At 45.1% G+C, this 24,771-nt stretch overlaps 1 protein-coding gene across 1 annotated transcript in view; it reads left to right on the forward strand.

Annotated features, from left to right (window-relative positions):
• The window catches only part of LOC137353168 (ryanodine receptor 1-like), a 535,610-nt gene that overhangs the window by 37,119 nt on the left and 473,720 nt on the right, over positions 1–24,771 (forward strand). The window contains exon 2 of the mRNA XM_068019216.1: positions 4,104–4,223. Coding sequence (XP_067875317.1) covers positions 4,104–4,223 — 120 coding nt within the window. The remainder of the gene's footprint in view (positions 1–4,103; positions 4,224–24,771) is intronic.

The raw sequence follows: 24,771 nt of genomic DNA on the forward strand, positions 1-24,771 counted from the left end.
AATGTCTCTCTCCATCCAAAGTCTCCAGTTGTTTTTTAAAGCAAGTTCTTTCTTCATCAACAGTCCAAAATCAATGTTCATGTGGCAAAATTAATTTTCCTCATTTTTGGCAGGTGGGGAGCTTGCCTGACAGAGGTGGATAGATTTTTGATAAGCAAGGGGGTGAAAGGTTATTGGGGGTAGGCGGAAATGTCAATTTGAGGTTACAATCAGATCAGCCATGATCTTATTGACTGGCAGAACAGACTCGAGGGGCCGAGTGGCCTACTCCTGCTACTAATTCCTATGTTCTTATGTTTGTATCTTGTAGATGGTACACACCTGTGGCCATAGGGTGCTGGTGATGGAAGGAGTGAATATTTACGGTGGGTGGGGGTTCCAATCAAGCAGGCTGCTTTGTCCTAGATAGTGTTGAGCTTCTTGAGTGTTGTTGCTGCACTCATTTAGGCAAGTGGGGAATATTCCATCACACTCCTGACTTGTGCCTTGTAGATGATGGACAGGCTTTGGGGAGTCAGGAAGTGAATTATTCACTGCAGAATTCTGAGCCTCTGACCTTCTCTTGTAGTTACAGTATTTATGTGGCTGGTCCAGTTAAGTTTCTGGTCAGTGGTGCCTCCCAGGATGTTCGTGGCAGGGATTCAGCAGTGGTAATGCTGTTGAATGTCAATGAGAGATGGTTAGATTCCCTGTTTTTTGGAGATGGTCATTGTTTGTCATTTGTGTGGTGTGAATGTTCCTTGCCACTTATCAGCCCAAGCCTGAATGTTGTCCAGGTCTTGCTGCACGCGGGTATGGACTGATTCCTTACCTGCAGAGTTGTAAATGGAACTGAAGACTGTACAATCATTAGCAAATGTATGCATTTCTGACCTTTGTGATGGAAATAAGTTCATTGATGAAGCAGCTAAAGATGGTTGGGCCTAGGCCACTCACCGGAGGAACTCCTGCAGGGATATCTTGGGCTGAAATGATTGGCCTCGAATGACCAATTGTGTCTACTCACCAACCATTAGGCTCACTTTGCCCATGGTCAATATCATACTGATGCCAGAATTGATAAGAAACAAGAAGCACAGTAGCGGAGTTCTCCCCAATGTCCTGGCCATTATTTGTCCCTGAACCAACATTTGTTAAATAGTCAATTTGGTCATGAATCTCAGTGGTGTTTGTGAGACCCTGTTGTATGCATATTGAAGCTGTGTTGTGCTTCAGTTATACAGGACGTTGGTGAAACCACATCTCGAATACTGTGTGCAGTTTTGGTCTCTTTATTTAAGGAAGGATGTAAATGCATTGGAAGTGGTTCAGAGGAGGTTTACTAGATTGATATCTGGAATGAGTGGATTGTCTTATGAGGTTGGACAGACTGGGCTTGTTTTCACTGGAGTTTAGAAGAGTGAGGGGAGACTTGATTGAAGTTTATAAGATCCTGAATGGTCTTGACAAGGTGGATGTAGAAAGGATGTTTCTCTTGTGGCTAAGTCCAGATCTAGGGGGCACTGTTTTAAAATTAGGGGTCGCCCTTTTAGGACAGAGATGAGGAGAATTTTTTTCAATGAGAGGGTTGTGTGACTTTGGAACTCTCTGCCTCAGGAGGTGGTGGAGGTGGGGTCATTGAATATTTTTAAGGCGGAGGTAGATAGATTCTTGTTAGGCAAGGGAATCAAAGGTTATTGGGGGTAGATAGGAGTGGAATTCGAAACACAGATCAACCATGATCTTATTGAATGGTTGAGGGGCTGAATGACCTGCTTCTCCTAATTTGTATGTTTGTATGTTTCCCAAATTACAACAGTGACTACATTTTAAAAAGCAGAGAAGATTGTGGGAAATTTATTAGAACTATTGAACATTATGAAGGATTTTGATGATATGGGGGGGGGGGGGGTGGGGTTGGGGAACTTTCCATTGCTAGGAGGGTTGATAACTAGAGGGCATATAATTAAGATAATTGACAAAAGACCCAAGGGGTTGAGGGAGTGAATTTCATTTTTGTGTAGAGATTTCTTAAAATCTGGAATGCAACTATCAAAAGGGAATTTGATATATACTTGAAAAGGAAATTTTATAGGGCTAAGGGGAAAGAACAAGGGAGTGTCATGGAGTCATAACAATACAGAAGGAGGCCATTTGGCCCATCTAGTCCATGCCAGCTCTCTATAGAGCAATCCAATCAGTCCCATTTCCCCCTCTCTAGCCCCATAGCCCTGCAACTTTATTTTCCTCAAGTGTCCATCCAATTTCCTTTTGAAGTCATTCATCATCTCCGCTTCCACCACCCACGTAGGCAGCGAGTTCTAGGACTTACTATTGCTTTCATCATATTGAGCTTCAACCAGAAGCGCTGCAATTTTTGGCTACACTAAAATGACTGGAGCACAATTAACTTATTTGTTTAATTTTTCAATCCGCATTACAGATTTGAAAATGGAATGAGTTTTTTTGGACAGCTAGCCATAGTTTGCTACTATGTATATTGTATAAATCCTAGTTTAACATGCTATTTTCCTATAGATAGATCCAAATATGCAAGCAATATTTTAAGTAACACACTTAAATTGCATTATTCAATACAATTCTCTCCAAATCAAAGATTCAGAGGTGTGGGATTAATTGGATAGCTCTGCTAAAGATCTAGCTGAGGCACGATGTGCCTCTTTCTGTGCTGATTATGTATGTTTCTTTTACTCATGCTAGATAAAAGACTTTTTTAAATTACTAAATAACTATATTATATAATGTTTGATATCTGTACATCTTTTGTAAAATAAATTTTCTTGGTATGTTCACATTTAAAATAAAGTGATACTCATGATCTTATCATTTTCGAAGATCAGATTGAGGACATGAAAGTAAAAGCCCAGCAGCTAAAACAATTACCAGAGTTTGCTGTTCATTTCCCAGATATGTTACCAAAAGCTTACCTTAATATCAAGGCAAGGATGGATACTTGTGAAGGATGGGGTTTTGGAATTAATTTATGACATAAATCTAAGATACAAAAGCTGAAGCAGTCTTGGTAGGATCCTTTATGGTAGGAGGGCCTATTCTGGCAGGAGGGCAGTTTAAATGGAGCTGGAGGCTTGCTTACTATTCTTCTGTCCCCATTTATCTGATTGCAATTTAAAATTGCAGTTGGCAAGGACACCCACCCCAAGCCAGTGGGGTTCTCTTGAAATATTCAGATCATGCTCCAATGATGTCATTGGGGCCCAATCTGCTATTTCAACCCAAGACCTGAGCAGGGGAAGCAATGGTGGCTTTGCCTAGAGCTGGATTGAGGCCCAGTAAAGTCATTTCTTTTTAAGTTCCCTTGTGGGCCAGGAGGAGCAGGAGTGGTTCCAGCAGTTTCCCAAGACAGCCTCCTGCCACTAGAGTTCCCACTTCAGGTTCAGATGGAAGTTGCCTGTATATGAAAATGAAGACCAGGAGCTAAAAACTCTTCGGGCCTTGACATGCAAATTTGCCGTTCTCCCAGGGCCTTGCACGCGCCAATCCCGTCCTAAGTTTAAAAATATTTCTAATTATATAAATAATTTCGTCTCCATTAAGCAGGTAGGTATAGAGATAGCCAGAATAATTACTGATAGAAATAGCAATTTAACAATGGGTCTTGTTATTAACCATGTTTTCTAAGCAAAACAGAATTAAAACTGTCCTATTTTCCAAGGTGCTGATCAGGAAACTCAGTTTACTTACTAAAGCAATATTAGGTGAGTTTTCTATTGATTTTCTCTGGCTGGTATCAGACTACCTTAAGTTGTCCATAAGCCTTTCAGCAACAGATTAATCAAAGTGTTGGAAAACTGTAACCAAGGAAGACTTGAGATCTCATCTTAATGCAGACTTTAAAAAAATGACCATAACTACTATTTTAGAAAATGCCAATATCTTTTGTCTGGATTCAGCAATCATCAGTCGATAAGGCCACAGTTGCACTGTGTACACTGCTTTGTGAAGGTTTAACTAGCTTTACTTGCAAAAAGATGGGAAGCTTATTTTTATTCAATATCATAACTTTAGCTATCTTAACTTTATATGAAAAGTATCTGTGGTTAAAGGAATATTTCTGATTTGCTACTTTCTTTTCTGCCTTATAGGATGATGAAGTAGTTCTTCAGTGCACTACGACCATTGTCAAAGCACAGATTAAGCTCTGTCTTTCTGCTGAAGGATTTGGTAATCGGCTTTGTTTCCTTGAAGCTACATCAAATGCAAAGGTATTTCTACTCTATAAAATAAACACTTGTCCTGAAATTTCTTCTAATGTTTTGGCTTAACTACAGCGTAAGAGGAGAGTTGCACTGCTTTTCAGAGGAACTTAACATAATTAATTTCTCCTGGGTTTACATCACATTGCAAGGTGTAAGTTTCCTTGATCATTTATGCTACTCCAAGTTATGTCTGCTAAAACCCCATTTAGCTCATTACCATAACGCCAAACTCCATGCAAAAGACCAGAGAAAACAGGTTTCCCGCATTTACACCAGTTCTGAATGGGTGTAAGTTTTTCCCCAAAATTTTAAATATAGCAGGACCCGAAGTCACTATTTCTTGTGTTTTATGATGATTTCTGGTCCTTTTTTTTTCTCCTTACCAAGACCCGCACTTTCTTTCCTCCCATTTTTAAAAATACTACTTATGGCATCAGAATTTGTTATATTACGAAGAGAAAATCTTTCACAATTGCACTTTTTAAGAATGTGTTTAATGTGCATGTATTATAGTTTGGCTCAAAATGTAATTTTTATAACATCTTTAAGTCCCTCTTTATCATATAGACGATAGTTGGCATATGTTCCATGCTTTCCTCAGACCTTGATTATTTATGTAGATTTCGGCTTGTTCAGAATCACAAGCTGGGATTTTATCCTGGCAGTGGGGGTCTTCATTGCCAGCAAAAGCATCGCCAAGTACCCTGCGTCGCCCCTTCTGTGGGAGGCCCGATGAATCAAGTGCCAATTAGGCACTTCAGTGGACAGTGATTGGCCTTCCGTGGGATCGAGGACCTCAGCGACGTAATTCCCACCCTCAGAGCTGCCTGCCAATCAGAGGCAAGCAGCTCTTTAATAAAATGGAATGGCTAGAGTTGTGAGGCACTTCATGTTCTGTATCGAAGGAATCTGATCTCTATTGCACTTTCCGAAATGTCAAATTTGAACTGTTTTGAATTGTTTTATTATGTATTTTTGGGAAAAAAAAGCTCTTTAACTGAGCAGTGCCAACGCGGAAGTGATGACTGCTGCCGATGGAGCACCCACCCGAGGCTCGGGGAGGGACGCTAGACCCAGACCACTGGGAAGGATTTTGTGGGGTGGAGTTTGCGGGTGGGTGGGGGAGGGGGTCGGCAAAAAGGGCAGAGAGGTGGCTCTCAGTAGCCCCTCCCCACCCCCCCCAGATGCCGGGTCCCTCGTTTGGGCACTGTGCGATTTAACAAGGGACTCTTTTCCCTCTCTCCACCCCCCCCCCACCCCATGTGGTGACAGCCTGCCACAGCTAATTGTGGAGGTGAGATGAGGCCCTTAATTGGGCATGATTGCCCACTTAAGGGCTTCAGTTGGCAGTGGGACAGGAAGGCCGGTCACAGGTCTTCCCACCCTGGACTTAATTTCGGCTGAAGTGGGAACGTGGCAAGTATCTACCCCTCCCACCCGCCCCCCCCCCCCGCCAACCCCCACCATTCCACCCGATTGCATGCTCCCCTAGCCTCCAAACCCGCTGCGGGGGAGACACAGAATTGTTACAGTACAGAAGGAGGCCATTCAGCCCATCGTGTCTGCATTTGCTCTCCAAAAGAGCTATTTACCTAGTGCCACTCGCCTGCCTTCTCCCCGTAGCCCTTCATGTTTTTCCTTTTTCAGATAACAATCCAATTCCCTCTTGAATGCCGCGATTGAACCTGCCTCCACCACACTCTGTTGGTGCATTCAAGATCTTAACCACTCGCTTCATGAAAAGGTTTTTCCTCATGTCGCCATTGCTTCTTTTGCCACTAACCTTAAATCTGTTCCCACTTGTTCTCGACCCTTCATGATTTTGAACACCTCTATCAAAGCTCCTCTCAACCTTCTCTCCAAAGAAAACAGTCCCAGCTTCTCCAATCTTTCCATGTAACTGAAGTTCCTCATCCCTGGAACCATTCTCGTCAATCCTTTCTGCACTCTCTCGAATGCTTTCACATATTTCCTAAAGTGTGGCGCTCAGAACTGGACATAATATTCCATTTGAGGCCGAACCAGTCTTCCATACAAGTTTAACATAACTTCCTTGCTTTTGTACTCTTTGCCCCTATTAATGAAGCCTAGGATGCAGTATGTTCATTAACTGCACTGTCAACCTGTCCTGCCCCTTCAGTGTTTTATGCACATATGCACCCAGGCCCCTCTGCTCCTGCAACCCCTTTAGAAATCGCCCTTTATTTTGTCTCTACATGTTTTATCTACTAAAATGAATCACTTCACGCCTCTCTGCATTAAATTTCATCTGCCACTTGTCCGACCATTCCACGAACCTGTCTATGTCCTTTTGAGGTTCTACACTATTCTCCCATTTCATAATGTTTCCAAGTTTTGTATCATCCTCAAATTTTGAAATTGTGTCCACACCAAGGTGTAGGTTATAGAAGTCATTTAGGTTTCATTAATAGGGGCAAAGAGTGCAAAAGCAAGGAAGTTATGTTAAACTTTATAGAACACTGGTTCGGCCTCAACTGGAATATTGTGTCCAGTTCTGAACGCCACACTTTAGGAAAGATGTGAAGGCATTAGCGAGAGTGCAGAAAGGATTCACGAGAATGGTTCCAGGGATGAAGAACAGAAGGAAGCCATTCAGCCATCCGTCCATGCCAGCTCTCCACAGAACTATGCAGTCAGTCCCACTCCCACACGATTTCCCGATAGCCCTGAAAATCTCTTTCTCTCAGGTGGCCAACCAGCTTCCCCTTGAAGCCAATGATTGTCTCTGCTTCCACCACCTTTGTGGGCAGCAAGTTCCAGATCATTACCACTGGCTGCATTGAAAAAAAAAGTACTTCCTTATATTCCCCCTGCATCTTTTGCCCAAAACTTTATCTGTGTCCCCTCGTCCTTGTACTATTTGTTAATGGGAACAGTTTTTCCTTGTCTAACTTACCTGAACCTGCCAAAAGTTTTGTACACTTCTATTAAATCTCCCCTCAATCTCCTTTTGTTTTAAGGAGAACAAACCCAGCTTTTCCAACCTAACCTCGTAACTACCATCCTCCATTCCTGGAACCATTCTAGTAAATCTCCACTGTACCCTCTTCAGGACCCTGATATCCTTCCTAAAATATGGTGAGCAGAACTGGACACAGTACTTCAGTTGTGCCTATCCAGAGTTTTATAAAGATGCAGCATAACTTCCCTGCTTTTGTACTCCATGCCTGTATTTATAAAGCCAAATATCCAATATACACTCTCAATATGTCCTCCCACCTTCAAAGATCAATGCACATGCACCCCCAGGTCCCTTTTCCTCCACACTCTCTAGAACTGTGCCATATATTGCCTCTCCTTATTCCTTCTGCCAAAATGCATCACCTCACACTTGCCAGTGTTAAATTCCATCTGCTACCTCTCTACCCATTCTGCTAGCCTGTTGCAGGCTTTTCATATCATCCTTACTGTTTGCCACACCTCCAAGTTTGGTGTCGTCAGCAAATTTTGAGATTCTACTCTGTATTCCACAATCCAAGTCATTTATACATAGCAGAAAAAGCAGTGGTCCCAGCACTGACCCTTGGGGAACACCACTGTTTATCATCCTCCAGACTGAAAAGCAATCATTTACTACAACACTCTGTTTTCTTTCTTTAAGCCAATTTTTTATCCAATGGGTCACTGACCCTCCTATTTCATGAGCCTCAATTTTCTTAATCAGCATTTTATGTAGTACCTTATCAAATGCTTTCTTAAAAGCATATTAACAACATCCACTGCATTCCCTTAAACCTTTTCTGCTACTTCATCAAAAAATTCAATTCGATTTGTCAAGCATGATCTTCCATGCTGGCTATCCTTAATTAACTTGAACCTCTCGAAGTGTCAATTGATATTTTCTCTGATTATCATTTCTAAAATCTTACCCACCACTGATGTTAAACTAACTGGCCTGTAGTTGCTAGGACTGTCCTTACACCCCTTCTTGAACAAGAGTGTCACATTTGCCACTCTCCTATCCTTTGGCACCTTCCCCATGCCACCCCCCCCCCCCCCCACCCCTGTATACAGGAATATGATAAGATTATGGCAAGCCCTTCCACTATCCTCATCTCCATTTCCTTTAGAAACCTGGGATGCAAGCCATCTGGACCAGGTGACCTATCTACTCCGAGGAGGGTCAACCTTTTTAGTACCTCTTCCCGCCCCCCCAACTCAATTTTTATCCTATCCATTGCCTCTACTCTCTCTCCTTCTACTGATATTTTGTTAGCCTCCATTTCCTTAGTGAACACTGATACAAAGTACTCATTAAGTATATTAGACTTGTCCTGCATCTCTAAGCATATATTACCCTCTCTGTTCCTAATAGGCCTCGCTTCTCCTCTTACTACTTGCTTACTGTTTATATGCCGGTAGAAGATCCGTTGGGTTCCCTTTTATGTTGACTACTGTTCTATTTTCATATTCTCTCTTTGCCAGTCTTATTTTCCTCTTCACCTCTCCTCTCAACTTATTGTATATTGCCTGGCTCTCACTTGACGAGTTCATGTGACGTGCATCATACGCCCTCTTTTTTTTTCTTCATCATCTCTATCTCCCTCGTCAATGAATGAGCCTTGTTCTTGATTCTCCTACCTTTCACCCTTGTTGGAATGTTCCTAGCCTGTACCTGAGGCATCTCTTCCTTAAAGATAACCCATTGTTCTGATTCAGCTCTTCCTGCCAATCTTGGTTCCATTCTACCCTGGCTAGATCTCTTCTCATCACGTTGAAATGAGCCCTTTTCCAATCTAAACATGCTACCTTATTTTGTTCCTTGCTTTTCTGCATTACTAATCTAAACCTCATGATATGATCACTCTTGCCCAAGTGCATCCCCACAAACATTTGGTCCACTTTGCCCACCTCTTTTACCAGCACAAGATCCAGCAATGTCTCTTTTCTGGTTGGGCTGAGAACATATTTATCAAAGAAGTTCTATTGAACACATTTAAGGAATTCTTCCCATTCCTTTTACCCTTTTACCCAATTGAATTTGTGTAATTAAAGTCCCCCAATATCACCACTCTACAGGTATTGCACATCTGTGTTTCCCTGCAGATTTGCTCCTCTATCTCTCTCCCATTATTTGGCGGCCTATAGAATACCTATAGTAACCTCATCATACCCTTTTGCTCCTCAACTCTAACCAAACTATATATATCGGGAAGAGCAAGGGTCCTAAAACCAACTTTGGGTTTATTAAACAATCACATAATTATTAACCTATTGAACTGGATTATGTCTCATTAGTTATAGATGATCATGGGGCAAGTTTATTTTTATTATTTACGTATGTTACTGAAATTTGTAGTTCATTTACATAATTCTACATGTTTATAGAATGGTTACAACACAGAAGGAGACCATTCAGCCATTGTGCCCATGCCAGCTCTCTGCAAGAGCAACTCGCCTAGTCCCACTCTCCCTCTGTAACTCTGAATTACTCTCTCTACTGGCTAGCATGTCACTCATAGAGAGATACAGCACTGAAACAGGCCCTTCGTCCCACCGAGTCTGTGCCGACCATCAACCACCCATTTATACTAATCCTACATGAAGCCCATATTCCCTATCATATCCCCACCTTCCCTCAATTCCCACCATTCTCCTACCACCTACCTACACAAGGGGCAATTTACAATGGCCAATTTACCTATCAACCTGCAAGTCTTTGGCTGTGGGAGGGAACCGGAGCACCCGGCGGAAACCCACGTGGTCACAGGGAGAACTTGCAAACTCCGCACAGGCAGTACATAGAACTGAACCCAGGTCGCTGGAGCTGTGAGGCTGTGGTGCTAACCACTGTGCCGCCCTGTTGAGGTGCTTCTCACTTTTGAAAGCCTCAACCATCTTTTTCAGGCAGTGCATTCCAGATCCTAACCATTCGCTGCATTTAAAAAAAAAAGTGTTTCCCCTTATCGCTTTTGATTCTTTTACCAATCACCTTAAATCTGTCCTCTGGTTTTTGACTTTTCCACCAATGGGAACATTTTTGTCTATCTGCTCTGTCTAGACCCCTCAGGATTTTCAACATTTCTATCAAATATCCTCTCCAGCTTCTCCAATCTATTCACGTAACTGAAGTTCCTCATCCCTGGAACCATTCCCGTAAACCTTTTCTGCAGCGGCTGTAATCTCTCTGTGCTCATACAAATGAGTAAGTGCAGTTTAAGTAGGGAAGAAGGGTAGATCCAGCACAAAAGAGCAAAATAACAAAATACATCAGAATTCTTGTGATAGCAAGGACACACCCACAACATGCCCTAAATTAATAATCAAATGAGGCTTGCATCTTGGAGCATATCATGCCTCCTGCAGTTCCCAGTGCATTCCCATCAGATGCCTTGACTCAGATCCTGGTATTTTCCTTTTCCTGTACAAGGGAGCCGAATTTCACTATCATTATTTCCATTTAACAGAATGATTCCAGTTGTTTAGGCCTCATGAAGGCATTTAACCTAGAGAAAGCCTTAAGGCCTATACATATGTAAAAACATTTATTAAAAAATTCAATTTTAACCGAACAAAAGCCATGGCAAAATCGAAATGGGTTATTGGTAATTAACAGACAAAGCAACTTCAACAGGAACTGACTCTTCTGGTTGCATCTATAAAGACCAGGGACTTGATTTTCAATTTGGGGTTGGGAACCCAACGCCTGGATAATTTATGGGTCTTGACCCCGCATCTTCACTGCGTCATTCATGTAACACTATGTTTAAACGCTCAAGGCCTGATTGGGCGGGAGGCGAGCTCAGCGCTCAGTTAGAGGCACTGTGTGCCTCCAAGAGACAGGAGTCAGAGGCAAGTGGCAACCATGATGTGGCCTGTTACTGCCTTGCCGAGAAGAGCAGACAGCACCAAGTGAATGGAATGGAGGCATAACTGCCAAAACAAAGGTACTGTGCAAATCCCCGCGCAGGATACCAGGGTTCCCAATAATTTAAAACATTTTAAAAAAGCACTTTCTCTTTGCCGTAGAGCAAACCCGAGAAATGTGCACTGAAGTGCACCAGACTGTTTGGGTTTGCTGGAAACCCTTTCCAAAATTGCGGTGCTGACCTCCCCAGCCCTTAATGGAGCTTCATGGGGCCTTTATTGGAGGCGAATGGCTTCTTTGTTCTTTTTCCCTGCCCTGACATTGAAAATCGCGGACTGTTCCAGAGCTGTTGGGTTCTAGATGCGACCTCTGGGACTGTGACCTTCAAATCATGTCTGCTCCGGGTCCTTGCCCCGCGGTCCTTTGAAATTTTTTTTTTATTCATTCAGGGGATGTGGGCGTCGCTGGTTAGGCCAGCATTTATTGCCATCCCTAATTGCCCTTGAGAAGGTGGTGGTGAGCTGTCTTCTTGAATCGCTGCAGTCCTTGGGGTGTAGGTACACCAACAGAGCTGTTAGGAAGGGAGTTCCAGGATTTTGACCAAGTGATCGTGAAGGAATGACGATAAAGCTCCAAGTCAGGATGGTGTGTGGCTTGGAGGGGAACTTGCAGGTGGTGGTGTTCTCATGCATTTGCTGCCCATGTCCTTGTAAGTGTTAGAGGTCATGGGTTTGGAAGGTGCTGTTGAAGGAGCCCTGGTGAGTTGCTGCAGTGCATCTTGTGTATGGTACATACTGCTGCCACTGTGTATCGGTGGTGGAGGGAGTGAATGTGGATGGAGTGCCAATCAAGTGGGCTGCTTTATCCTGGATGGTGTCGAGCTTCTTGAGTGTTGTTGGAGCTGCACCCATCCAAGCAAGTGGAGAGTGTTCTATCACGTTCTTGACTTGTGCCTTGTAGATGATGGACAGGCATTGGGGAGACAGGAAGTGAGTTGCTTGCCACAGAATTGCCAGTCTCTGATCTTCTCGTGCAACCACAGCATTTATGTGTCTGGTAAAGTTCAGTTTCTAGTCACTGATAACCCCCAGGATGATGTTAGTGGGGGATTCAGCGATGGTAATGCCATTGAACGTCAAGGGGAGATGGTTGGATTCTCTCTTGTTTAAGCTGGTCACTGCCTGGCACTTGTGTGGTGCAAATGTTACTTGCTACTTATCAGCCCAAGCCTGGATCTTGTCCAGGTCTTGTTGTATCTGGACACTGGCTGCTTCAGTATCTGAGGATTCTCGAATGGTGTTGAACATTGTGCAATCATCAGTGAACATCCCCACCTCTGACCTTATGATGGAGGGAAGGTCATTGATGAAGCAGCTGAAGATGGTTGGGCCTAGGACACTACACTGAGGAACTCCTGCAGTGATGTCCTGGAGCTGAGATGATTGACCTCCAACAACCACAGCCATCTTCCTTTGTGCTCAGTATGACTCCAACCAGCGGAGAGTTTTCCCCCTGATTCCCATTGACTCCAGTTTCTGTAGGGCTCCTTGATGCCACACTCGGTCAAAAATATTGCCTTGATGTCAAGGGTAATCACTTTTACTTCACCTCTTGAGCTCAGCTCCTCGGTCCATGTTTGGACCAAGGCTGTAATGAGGTCAGGAGCTGAGTGGCCCTTACAGAACCCAAAATGAATGTCAGTGAGCAGGTTATTGCTGTGAAAGTGCCACTTGATAGCAATGCTGACGATCCCTTCCATTACTTTGCTGATGATCGCGAGTAGACTGATAGGGCAGTAATTGGCCAGGTTGGATTTGTCCTGCTTTTTGTGGACAATTTTCCACATTGCTGGGTAGAAACCAGTGTTGTAGCTGTACTGGAACAGCTTGGCTAGGGCACAGCTAGTTCTGGAGCACAGGTCTTCAGTGCTATTGCCGGAATGTTGTCGGGGTCCGGAGCCTTTGCCGTGTCCAGTGCCTTCAGCCGTTCCTTGATATCACGTGGAGTGAATCGGATTGCCTGAGGACTGGCATCTGTGATGCTGGGGACTTCAGGAGGAGGCCAAGATGGTTCATCCACTGATCTGTTGGTTGTGGGATCGCTTAGTCCTGTCTATTGCACGCTGCTTCCACTATTTGGCATGCAAGTAGTCTTCTGTTGTAGTTTCACCAGGCTGACAGCTCATTTTATGGTATGTCTGGTGCTGCTCCTGGCATGCCCTCCTGCACTCTTCTTTGAACCAGGGTTGGTCCCCCGGCTTGATGGTAATATTAGTGGGGGATGTGTGGGGCCATGAGGTTACAGATTGTGGTTGAATACAATTCTGCTGCTGCTGTTGGCCCACAGCACCTCATGGATGCCCAGTTTTGAGTTGCTCGATCTGTTTGAAATCTGTCCCATTTAGCTCAGTGGTAGTGCCGCACAACACGATGGTGGGTACACTCAATGTGAAGATGGGACTTCATCTTCACAAGGACTGTGCTGTGGTAACTCCTACCAATACTGTCATGGACAGATGCATCTGCGGTAAGGTTGGTAAGGACGAACTCCAGCTCCAGGAAGCCGGGAGCAGCGATGTCTTCGAGGAGGAACAGAGGGGAAAGACACCACCAGCAGAGGACAGCCCAAGCCCTGCTGCCTACAAGAACTCCCCCACCCCCCCCATGTCACTCCAGTGGAACAAACCCCCCATGAGTAACCAGGAGGGGTTTCTGAGCCCAACGAATGTGAAGCAGCTAGCACACACTATGGGTATACAGGAACATACCCAAGGACTGGGACTAGCAAGGACACCTGGTGTGGGAAGCAACACCTAACTTTAGAATGGGTTTAAAGATTGCTTCGATTAACATGCATAGCATTAAATCCACTACGCGGTGTGTTTTGATCTTGGACTACCTCGCCAAGGTCAAAGCCGACCTGCTGTTTCTCCAGGAGTGTGGAATACCGCACGTCAGCACCTACAGGCAATGGTTGCGATGGCTCACAGGCCATCAATCTGGTTAGGGGGTAATGATTCCTGTTCCTCCGGCCTGGGTATTCTGCTGCGGGGAGGTAACTTCACCATCTCCTCAGTTATGGAGGTGATGGGTGGTCGCCTCCTCGTAGCAGATGTAATGTACAACAATGCTCTGCTCCGGTTGATCAACGTGTACGCCCCGGTTCAAAGCAGCGAGCGGCTGACCGTCTTCCAGCAGCCCCCACTGCTGCTGGCGACTTCCAGGCAGATCATTCTAGGTGGTGACTTCAACTGCATCATTGATACAGATGGACAATCTGGCGGCGACGACAGCAAACTGCACACTTTGTCCAGATTCCTAATGGAAACAGTAAAAGATGCCAAGCTGCACGATGTCTTCAGCAAACCTGCAGACGGAGCACAGCTTAGATACACGCTTGGTCAAGACCGGATGGGTCTGCCCGTTCCAGGATTGACTTCCTGTTTGTGTCCTGTGCTGTCACTGTCAGATCCACCGATGTCAAGCCAGTGTTCTTCTCTGACCATTGCCTCTTACTGGCCAACTGTCACTTGCAGGACGACCAGCGGGTTGACAGGGGCACATGGAAGCTCAATGCTACACTGCTAACCCCAGAGAATGTTGAGGAACTCAAAAGGGATTACAAAGGTTGGAGAACCATGAAACCCCTCTGAGTCTCCAGTTCACTGGTGAGAAGCGATCAAGGAAAATATCAAGAGGTTCTTTATCACCAAAGGTATTCAAAGGAAGACAAAGAGAAATGTCCAGATTCCTGAAGGTCCACTCTGCATTCATTCATGGGGGTTGGGGTGGGGGGGGGGGTGTTGAGTGTGGTGGGGAAGGGACCACTCTGCATTCGGGCACCGATGTTGGGGTGGAGGGGGCACAATACTGGAAGTGGATAAACTGGTTTTGTGGGGGGGCCGGGGCGCACAACTGGGAAACTGTATACGTTGCTGGTGGTCTATGGCAGGCAACTCGAATGATATAACAGCAGTCAGGCTGACTCGCACTTAAAGTTTGTGCGGGCAACGTCATGCTATACCATATGGCTCATGCTGGGACACTGCTGAAGCCGAAATGAACACAACTCTGTGCCCAGATAGGTGTCATTGACCTTGTGAAGAAACTCGAATTTACCAGGAGCATAGAGATGGTTATGATGTACCTTGTCATCCTGGATCCTCTTGCTGTGACGAGGCATTTCTGCCAGAGGTGTGACCACGAGGCCTCCGAGAAAGTTTGCAGACATGAGCAACAGCAGCCACCAAGGCACAGAGTAGCCCAGATACGCCAGCGAGTCTATAGGACTCTGATATACTTGCAGATGTTAGAGTATCAGAGACGACTGTGGATGACCAGAGAGGTGGTTACACACCTCTGCGCCCTGCTGAATACTGACCTGCAACCAATGGACTTTGGTGGTGACCCTATACCTGTGGCCCTCAAAGTCATGGTGGTCCTAAACTTCGAGGCCTCTGGAACATTCCAGGGATCCACTGGTGATTTGTGTGGATGTCTCAATCCGCAGTACACCACTGTATCAAAGAGGTTACTGATGCTTTGTACAGGAGGGCTGGCAGCTATGTGCACTTCAGGACAGACCCTGAGAGTCAGGCCGAGAGGGATGTTAGATTTGAGGCCATTGAGGGTTGCCCATGGGTGCAAGGAGTCACTGACTGCACGCATGTGGTCATCAAGGTTCCCACGGAACAACCAGCTGCATAATAAACAGAAAGGGCTTTCATTGGATCAACGTGCAGCTAGTGTGTGACCAGCGAAAGTGCTTCCTGCAAGTATGTGCCCGCTTCCCAGACAGCTGCCATGACTCGTTCATCCTGTACCATTTTAGGTGCCGCTGCTGTTCATTCCACCGGCTCACCCTCAGGGGTATATTCTTGGGGATAAGGGCCACTCCTTGATGACGTGCCTTCGGACACTAGTGAAGAACCCCAGCAACGATGCAGAAGAACGTTACAATGCCTGCCACGGCTCCAACCGAGCTACCATCGAGCAAGCCATCATCTGCCTGGATAGATCTGGTGGAGCCGTACAGTATGCACCAGATAGGATTGGGCGTATTGTTGTTGTCTGCTGCGTTCTGCACAACCTCGCAGTGCAGGGGGGGTGGTGGGGGAAACCTTGCAGGATGAAGATGTATGGGAGCAGGACATATCCTCTGACCATGAGGACACAGAGGCCCACCAGGAAACAACCACGCATGGGAACACAGAGAGCAATGATGGAGGGCCAGCATGGCGAGCAGCGAGCAAGTTAGGCAAGGCAACACTTGGTTACTGAGCGCTTCCACAATCCCTGACGTGCAATAAATGCTCCTCTTACCACAAACCACCATCTGCATCTCGTCTGAAGCCGTCTGCCTCTGTAACCTCTGCCTCTCCAGAATGACTGGCAGCAGCTGACTGAGCCATTGCTCCTGTGCATCCATGCAGTGCCACATCATGCATATTGGTATGGCAGTGATGTTATTTCTTACACTGGGAGTACTGTCAGGCTTATGATGCAATAGAAAGACACCTAATCAATACATCATGGCCTGCGTTATTCACACAGGAAAGGCTGATGATTGGCAGAAAAGCACATTTCATTAAAGTACACATGACATATCCGTCTCAGCCGTGAATACCCATATGTGTCAAATTTTCTTTTTAATACGTTTGCGGGTTCTCCTTTGTGGTGTGACCTCTGCACTGGCAGCTGGACTGGAGGCAGGCTGCTCATCAGGACACCCTGTACTAATGAGGAAGAAGATTCTAGCGCAAAGGAAGATGGTTGTAGTTGTTGGTCAGTCATCTCCGCTCCAGGACATCAATGCAGGAGTTCCTCAGGGTAGTGTCCTATGCCCAACCATCTTCAGCTGCTTCAACAATGACCTTCCTTCAATCTTAAGGGCAGAAGTGGGGATGTTGGCTGATTGCACAATGTTCAGCACCATTTGCGACAACTCAGATACTGATGCAGTCCGTGTAGAAATGCAGCAAGACCTGAACAATATCCAGCCTTAGGCTGATAAGTGCCAGGCAATGACCATTTCCAACAAGAGAGAATCTAACCATCTCCCCTTGACATTCAATGGCATTACGATTGCTGAATCCCCCACTGTCAATTTCCTGGAGGTTACCATTGACCAGAAACTGAACTCAGAATCATAGAGTTATACAGCACAGAAACAGGCCCTTCGACCCATCGTGTCTGTGCCGGCCATCAAGCACCTATCTATTCTAATCCCATTTCCAGCACTTGGCCCGTAACCTTATATGCTATGGCGTTTAATGTGCTCATCTAACTACTTCTGAAATGTTGTGAGGGTTCCTGCCTCTACCACCCCCTACAGGCTGTGTGTTCCAGATTCCAACCATCCTCTGGGTGAAAAATCCTATCCTCAAATCCCCTTGAAACCTCCTTCCCCTTATCTTAAATCTATGCCCCCTAGCATTGACCTCTCCACTAAGGGAAAATGTTTCTTTCTATCTACCTTATCTATGCCCCTCATAATTTTGTATACTTCAATCAGGTCCCCACTCAGCCTTCTCTGCTCTAAGGAAAACAACCCTAGCCTATCCAGTCTCTCTTCATGGCTGAAATGCTCCAGCCCAGACAACATCCTGGTCAATCTCCTCTGCATCCTCTCCAACTGGAGTAGCCATATAAATACCGTGGCTACAAGAGCAGGTCAGAGGCTAGGAATCCTGAGGCGAGTAACTCACCTCTTGACTCCCCAAAGCCTGTCCACTATCTACAAGGCACAAGTCAGGAGTGTGATGGAATACTCTCCACTTGCCTGGATGGGTGCAGCTCTAACAACACTTAAGAAGTTCGACACCATCCAGGACAAAGCAGCCTGCTTGATTGGCACCCCATCGACAAACATTCACTCCCTCCACCACCAATACACAGTGGCAGCAGTGTGTACTTTCTACAAGATGCACTGCAGCAATGCACCAAGGCTCCTTAGACAGCACCTTCCAAACTCGTGACCTCGACTACCTAGAAGGACAAGGGCAGCAGATGCATGGGAACACTACCACCTGCAAGTTCCCCTCCAAGCCACACACCATCCTGACTTGAAACTATATTGCGGTTCCTTCACTGTCGCTGGGTCAAAATCCAGGAATTCCCTTCCTAACAGCACTGTGGGTGTACCAATCCCACATGGACTGCTGGGGTTCAAGAAGGCAGATCATCACCACCTTCTCAAGGGCAATTAGGGATGGGCAATAAATGCTGGCCTATCCAGTGACGCCCACATTCCATGAATGAATGAAAAACATGCAGCTAGTCATGTGCCATCAATCCTCTCTGACCTCCCTGTCTCTGAAATGGCAGTGGCACCCATGTGTCATACTGTGTAGTGCCAACCAGATCAGACCAAGCACTTTTGAAGCCTTTGCTGGTCTTGTGGTGTGACCCCACGACTGCTAACCACATCTGTGATCTCAGTTCAGGCTTGCTTGGTCAGGCAGGAGGACCTATTTTGTCTCTGGGGGGGAAAAGGACCTCCTACCTTTCCTTTGCAACCTGGAGGAGAATAAGCATAGAGACATCACTGAACCGTATGGCCACCCTTGCTCGGACCTCTGCCCTGACCAGAGGGATGCCCAGTGGTGCCGCTTGCTGACTGTCAGATTTCTGCAACACTCCTGACGTGTTGCTCCAGCAAGCTTCAGTATGGTGCAGGCAGAGCTTGAATGCTAGCTGCCTTTTAAAGATGGTGCCAGCACCTGCAGCTGCATCAGGTGACACTGTTCATGGCGTCGCAGAGGCCGCCTTCACCATGTGATTGGCGGGGGGTCGGGGGGGAATCGGCTTCCGTCAATAAGTTAAGTGGCCATCCGCCGCAGAATCGCGGCGGCGTCGCCGCACGGCCACCATTTTCCACACGGCGGGACAACAAGTTCTAGCCCATTGTTTAGACCTGATACTTTGTCTGATTCAACACCATCCAACCTTTTCTGACCAGTTTCTTCGTTTCATTCATATCAGGCTGTCTGTCTCTTCTATCATTTAGTCTAATATATACAATTACTGCTAGCATTCCCTGATCTCACTTATCTATTTCCATCTTAATATTTTTAACCTTACCAGTAGACAAATCACAGACTTTGTTGACTTGGTTTTCATTAGCAGAAATGGCTGTGCACAAAGCAAACCACTGAATCTTCTAGTAATATTACATTATTGCTCTTTATTTCACTACTCCTCTCTGGAAGCATATATCTTCCTTTCTTAATTGAACTTTTTCTCTGAACTCCTCTCCCTTTTTTTCTGAGGGACCAGAGACTTGTTTTTCGTGCTTTGCTCCATCAATTCTTCTCCCTCTTTTACAGTTGTTCCTTATTGTTACACATTTGATCCAGCTCTTGTAATCCTTTTTCTCCACTGAATGTAAACATCATGGCATTTTCTTTGGTAGTGCTCAGTTATGTAATCAGCTTCCTTTGGATAAACAAAACTGTGTAGTTTTGCTTTTTTAAAAAATCAGTAGACTGCTACACACACAAACTTCATTTAAGTTTTCTAATAAATAATACTGATAATTAATATTAACCTTAAGTACTTTTGGTACTGTTGTGTAATGCAGTTAAACCTATAATTATACAATTTGATCTGAAATTTCTGCATTAAAAGGCCCAGTAATCCAAATAAGATGTATTTTCTCTGCTGCTTCAGGTTGTGAACCTGATCTGAAACTGATTTCATATATTGTTGAAAGGATTATGGTCCTTTTTGTTTCTTTCACCTAGCTGAAATTTTGTATTCGTTCATGGGATGTGGTTGTCGCTGGCAAGGCCAGCATTTATCGCCCATCCCTAATTTTCCTTGAGAGCTGCCACCTTGAACTGCTATGGTCTGTGTGGTGTAGGTATACTCACACTACTGTTTGGGAGGGAGTTTCAGAATTTTGCTCCAACAACAATAAAGGAACAACAAATATATTTCCAAGTTAGGATAGTGTATGACTTGGAGGGGAACTGGCAGGTCGTGGTGTACCCATGTACCCTTATTCAAAAAAGGGTGTAGGGACATTCTCAATAACTACAGACTGGTCAGTTTAACATCAGTGTTGGGTAAGGTTTTAGGAACAATAATCAGGAAAAAAATTTAACAGGCACTTGGGGAGCTTTGAGTTAATTAAGGAGAGCTGGCATAGATTTGTAAAAGGTGATTCATGCTTGATGAAAATCTTTTTGATGAAGTAACAGAGAAGGTTGATGAAGGGAAAGCAATGACTGTTGTCTGTATGGATTTTAAAGAAGTGTTTGACAAAGTGCCACATAAAAGGCTGGTTAACAAAATTGGGGCTCATGGAATAGGAGAGTCAGTGTCGGCTTGAATAAAATATTGGCTTAAGGACTGAGACTGAAGGATGGTAGACAGTGGTGTTCCCTAAAGTTCACTGCTTTTAGGATATATATAAGTGACTTGGATCTTGGAATACAGAGTAAAATTTCAAAATTTGCTGATGATACCAAACTTGGAGAAGTGGCAAACAGTGAGGATGATACAAAGCGACTATACCAGTATATAGATAGGCTAGCAGAATGGGCAGACAAGTGGCAGATGGAATTTAATACAGAGAGGTTTGAGGTAATGCATTTTGGCAGAAAGGATAGGGAGAGGAAATATAGACAGATCTAAAGAGTGTGCAGGGACAGAGGGACATGGGGGTTCATGTGCATCGATCTTCGAAGGTGGCAGGTGGCTTCATAAATAGAGGTGTTGAGTACAAAAGCAGGAAAGTTATACTAAACCTTTATAAAGCTCTGGTTAGGCCCCAACTAGAGTATTGTGTCCAGTTCCGGTCACCACACTTTAGGAACAATGTGAAGGTCCTTGAGAGGATGCAGAGGAGATTTACTAGAATGTTTCCAGGGATGAGGGATTTTAGCTACAATGTTAGTTTGGAGAAGCTGGAGTTGTTCTCCTTGGAACAAAGGAGATTGAGGAGAGATTAGATAGAGGTGTACAAGTTTATGGCAGGTTTAGATGAGGTAGACAAAGAAGAGCTGTTTCCAGTAGCTGATGGTACAAAGACTAGGGGACGTAGATATCAAGTTTTGGGAAAGAGATGCAGGGGAAATGTGAGGAAGAACTTTTTTTATGTAGCAAATGGTAATGACCTGGAATTCGCTGCCTATGAAGGTAGCAGATGTGGAGACAATGAATGATTTCAAAAGAAAATTGGATAGGCACTTGAGGGAAATAAACTTACAGGGCTAATGGGATAGAGTGGGGGAATGAGACTGGTTGGATTGCTCTACAGAAAGCTGGCATGGACTTCATAGGCCAAACGGCTGCCTCCTGTGTCGTTACGACTCTAATGAGTCTACGGCCTGCCTCCCTTCTTCTAGGCGGTAGAGGTCACAGGTTTAGAAGCTGCTGTCGAAGGGGCCTTGGTGACTTGCTGCAGTGCATCTTTTAGATTGTACACTGCAGCCATAGTGTGCCAGTGGGGGAGAAAGTGAATGTTTAAGTTGATGGATGGGGTGCCGACCAAGTGGGCTGCTTTGTCCTGGATGGTGTCGAACTTCTTTAGTGTCGGAGCTGCACTCATCCAGGCAAGTGCTGACTTGTGCCTTGTAGAAAGTGGATAGGCTTTGGGGAGTCAGGGGAATACCCAGCCTCTGACCTGCTCTTGTAGCCACAGTGTTAATGTGACTGGTCCAGTTACATTTCTGGCTCGTGTTGACCTCCAAGATTTTAATGGTGGGAGATTTAGCAATGGTAATACTGGTTGAATGTCAAGGGGTGGTCGTTAGAGTCTCTCTTGCTGGAAATGGTCATTGCCTGGCACTTGAGTGGCATGAATACTACTTGCCTGAATGTTGTCTACATCCTGCTGCATGTTGTCATGGACTGCTTTACCTGAGGAGTTTCAAATGGAATTTAACACTGTGTGCAATCATCAGCGAACATCCTCACCTCTGACATTTTAGAAGGAAGTTCATTGATGAAGCAGCTGATGATGGCTGGGCCTAGTACAGTGCTCTGAGTAAATCCTTAAAGGATGCCCTGGAGCTGAGATTATTGGCCTCCAACAACTACAACCCACTTCTTTTGTGCAAGGTATGACTCGAGCTAGTGAAGAGTTACTCCCCACTTATTGATTTAGTTTTACAGGTCTGCTTGATGTTACACTTGGTCAAATGGTATCTTAATGTCAAGGGCATACACTCTCACCTCACTTCTGGAATTCAGCTCATTTTTCCATGTTTGGACCAAAACCGTAATGAGGTTTGGAGCCGAGTGGTCCTGGCGGAATTTAAGCTGAGCATCGGTGAGCAGGTTTATGGGTGAGTACGTGCTGAATGATAGCACTGTCAACAGTGCAAAATTTTGTACATTTCAATCAGATCTCCCCTCAGCCTTTTCTGTTCCAAGGCTGACAACCCCAGTCTATCCAATCTTTCCTCATAGCTGCATGTTTCCAGTCCTGGCAACATCCTCATTAATCTCCTCTGTACCCTCTCTAGTGCAATTGCATCCTTTCTGTAATGAGGTGACCAGAACTGCACACAGTACTCAAGTTGTTGCATAACCAATAATTTATACAGTTCCAGCATAACCTCCCTACTCTTAAATTCTATACCTCAGCTAATAAAGGAAAGGATTCCATATGACTTCTTAACCACCTCTATCAACCTGTCCTGCTACCCTTCAGGGATCTGTGGACATTCAGTCCAAGGTCCCTCACTTCTCTACACTTCTCAGTATTTCCCCATTAATCTTGTATTCCTGTTGCCTTGTTTGACCTTCCCAAATGCTTCACCTCACACTTCTCCGAGTTGAATTCCATTTGCCACTTTTCTGCCCATCTGACCAGACCATCAATATTTTTCTGCAGCCTACAGATATCCTTCTCGCTATCTACCATGTGGCCAATCTTTGTGTCGTCTGAAAACTTCTTGATCATGCCCCTTACATTTACATACAAATCATTAATATATACCTCAAAAAGCAAGGTACCCAGTACTGAGCCCTGCGGAACGCCACTGGAATCAGCCCTGCAGTCGCTAAAACACCCATCAACAATTACCAATTGCCCTTTGTTTCCTGTCACTGAGCCAATTTTGTATCCACCTTACTGCATTTCCCTGGATCCCATGAGATTTTATTTTTTTAATCAGTCTGCCACGTGGGACCTTGTCATCTAAATTTAAATTTACTCATCTAAATTGTATTATTTGGACCTTAAAACAAATAATTAATAATGAGAGCTTTCTTCGTAGAACCAGAGCTGAATTATAGATTAATAATGTACCTGCAGCACTTATCATTATGATTGTTGGTTTCCAGGACAACCAGAGATAAAATTAACTAAGTTTCAGTTTGTCTGGCTGAATGTGGGACACTCATTAATGCAAAGCTTCTGGCATATGTAGGTTTTCCCAAAGAAATCGTCAATGTGGACCACTTAACTCCTTGTATTCCCAAGGAGCTTAAGAACATAAGAAATAGGGACAGAGGCAGCTCCTCATTTTGGTTTTAACCTTGCAATAAAATTATGGCTGAACCTGTACATCGACTCCATTTTCCCTCAGCGCCCAAAAATCTACCGATCTCAGACTTGATTGCTCTTGGGTAGAGAATTCCAAAGATTTACACCCTTTGAGCCAAGAAATTTATCCTTATCTCAGTCCTAAATGGCTGACTCCTTATTCTGAGAATATGGGCAGAATTATTACTGACCTGATATGCAGGGCATGGGCTGGGGGTTGTGGTGGGAGGTGGGGTGGTTGTGACTGGAGAAGGAGGATGGAGGGTTGATCGTGGTGGGGTAGGGGTTCTGGGAGGGGGGAGGAGGTGAGAAGGGAGGGGGTTGATTGATCAGGTGGGCTGCTGATCCTGGTTTGGGGGGGGGTGATGTGTGTGTATAGGCCTGTGGAGGGTAGATCAGAGGCCTTCGGTGGGGGTTGAGAGAGGCTTGAGGGCTCATTGGGCTGAGGGGGTTTTGGGGAGGGGAATCGGAGGGTTCGGAGTTTGAAAGCCTGGGACATGGATCTGAGGCCTTGTACTAATGGGGTGGGGGTCCAACCTGGTGGTGGTGGATCGGAGACTTCTGGAGGGATAGGGGAGGAAAGTTGGTCGAGGTGCGCTGCCTGATCACGGAGGCTTCTCAGGCAGGCACCTGGATTCAGGGGGTAGATGTGAAGGCACATCTCTTGAATTCACCAAGTCCTCAGTGAAGTTGCCAGGCTCCCTGACCCTTGGGAACTCTGGATGACGGCAGTTAAAAGTTTAAAACTATATAACAATGAGGCTCTCGCAGCTTCTTAATCATATTTAAAGTTTCAAATCGCCTCCTTGGTGTGGGTTGGCTGCCCACCCAACTTCTGGCTTCAGTTAATGCCTGAAATTGAGGAATTGCAGGATGCGGATTTTTCAGACATTAGCAACCTCCCCCAACCCCAAATCCCCAGGACCTAAACCCACCCATTTCTTAGGTTAAAATGTAAAGTTCTAGATTTTCCAGCGAGGGGAAACAGCCTCTCAGCATTTACTCTGTCGAGTTCTCTAAGAATTTTATAAGTTTCAATGAGGTCGCCTCTCATTCTTCTAAACTCTAGAGTATAAACGCCCATTCTCCTAAGTCTCTTAAAGGAAAACCCGATAATCCCAAGAATCAATCTACTGAGCCTTTGTTGCACCCCCTCTAAGGCAAGTATATCCTTGGGTATGGGGACTAAAACCGTACATGGTACTCTAGGTATGGTCTCTCCAAAAT

Source organism: Heterodontus francisci, chromosome 40 (genome assembly GCF_036365525.1).
Source record: "Heterodontus francisci isolate sHetFra1 chromosome 40, sHetFra1.hap1, whole genome shotgun sequence".
NCBI classification, from domain to species: Eukaryota; Metazoa; Chordata; class Chondrichthyes; order Heterodontiformes; family Heterodontidae; genus Heterodontus; species Heterodontus francisci.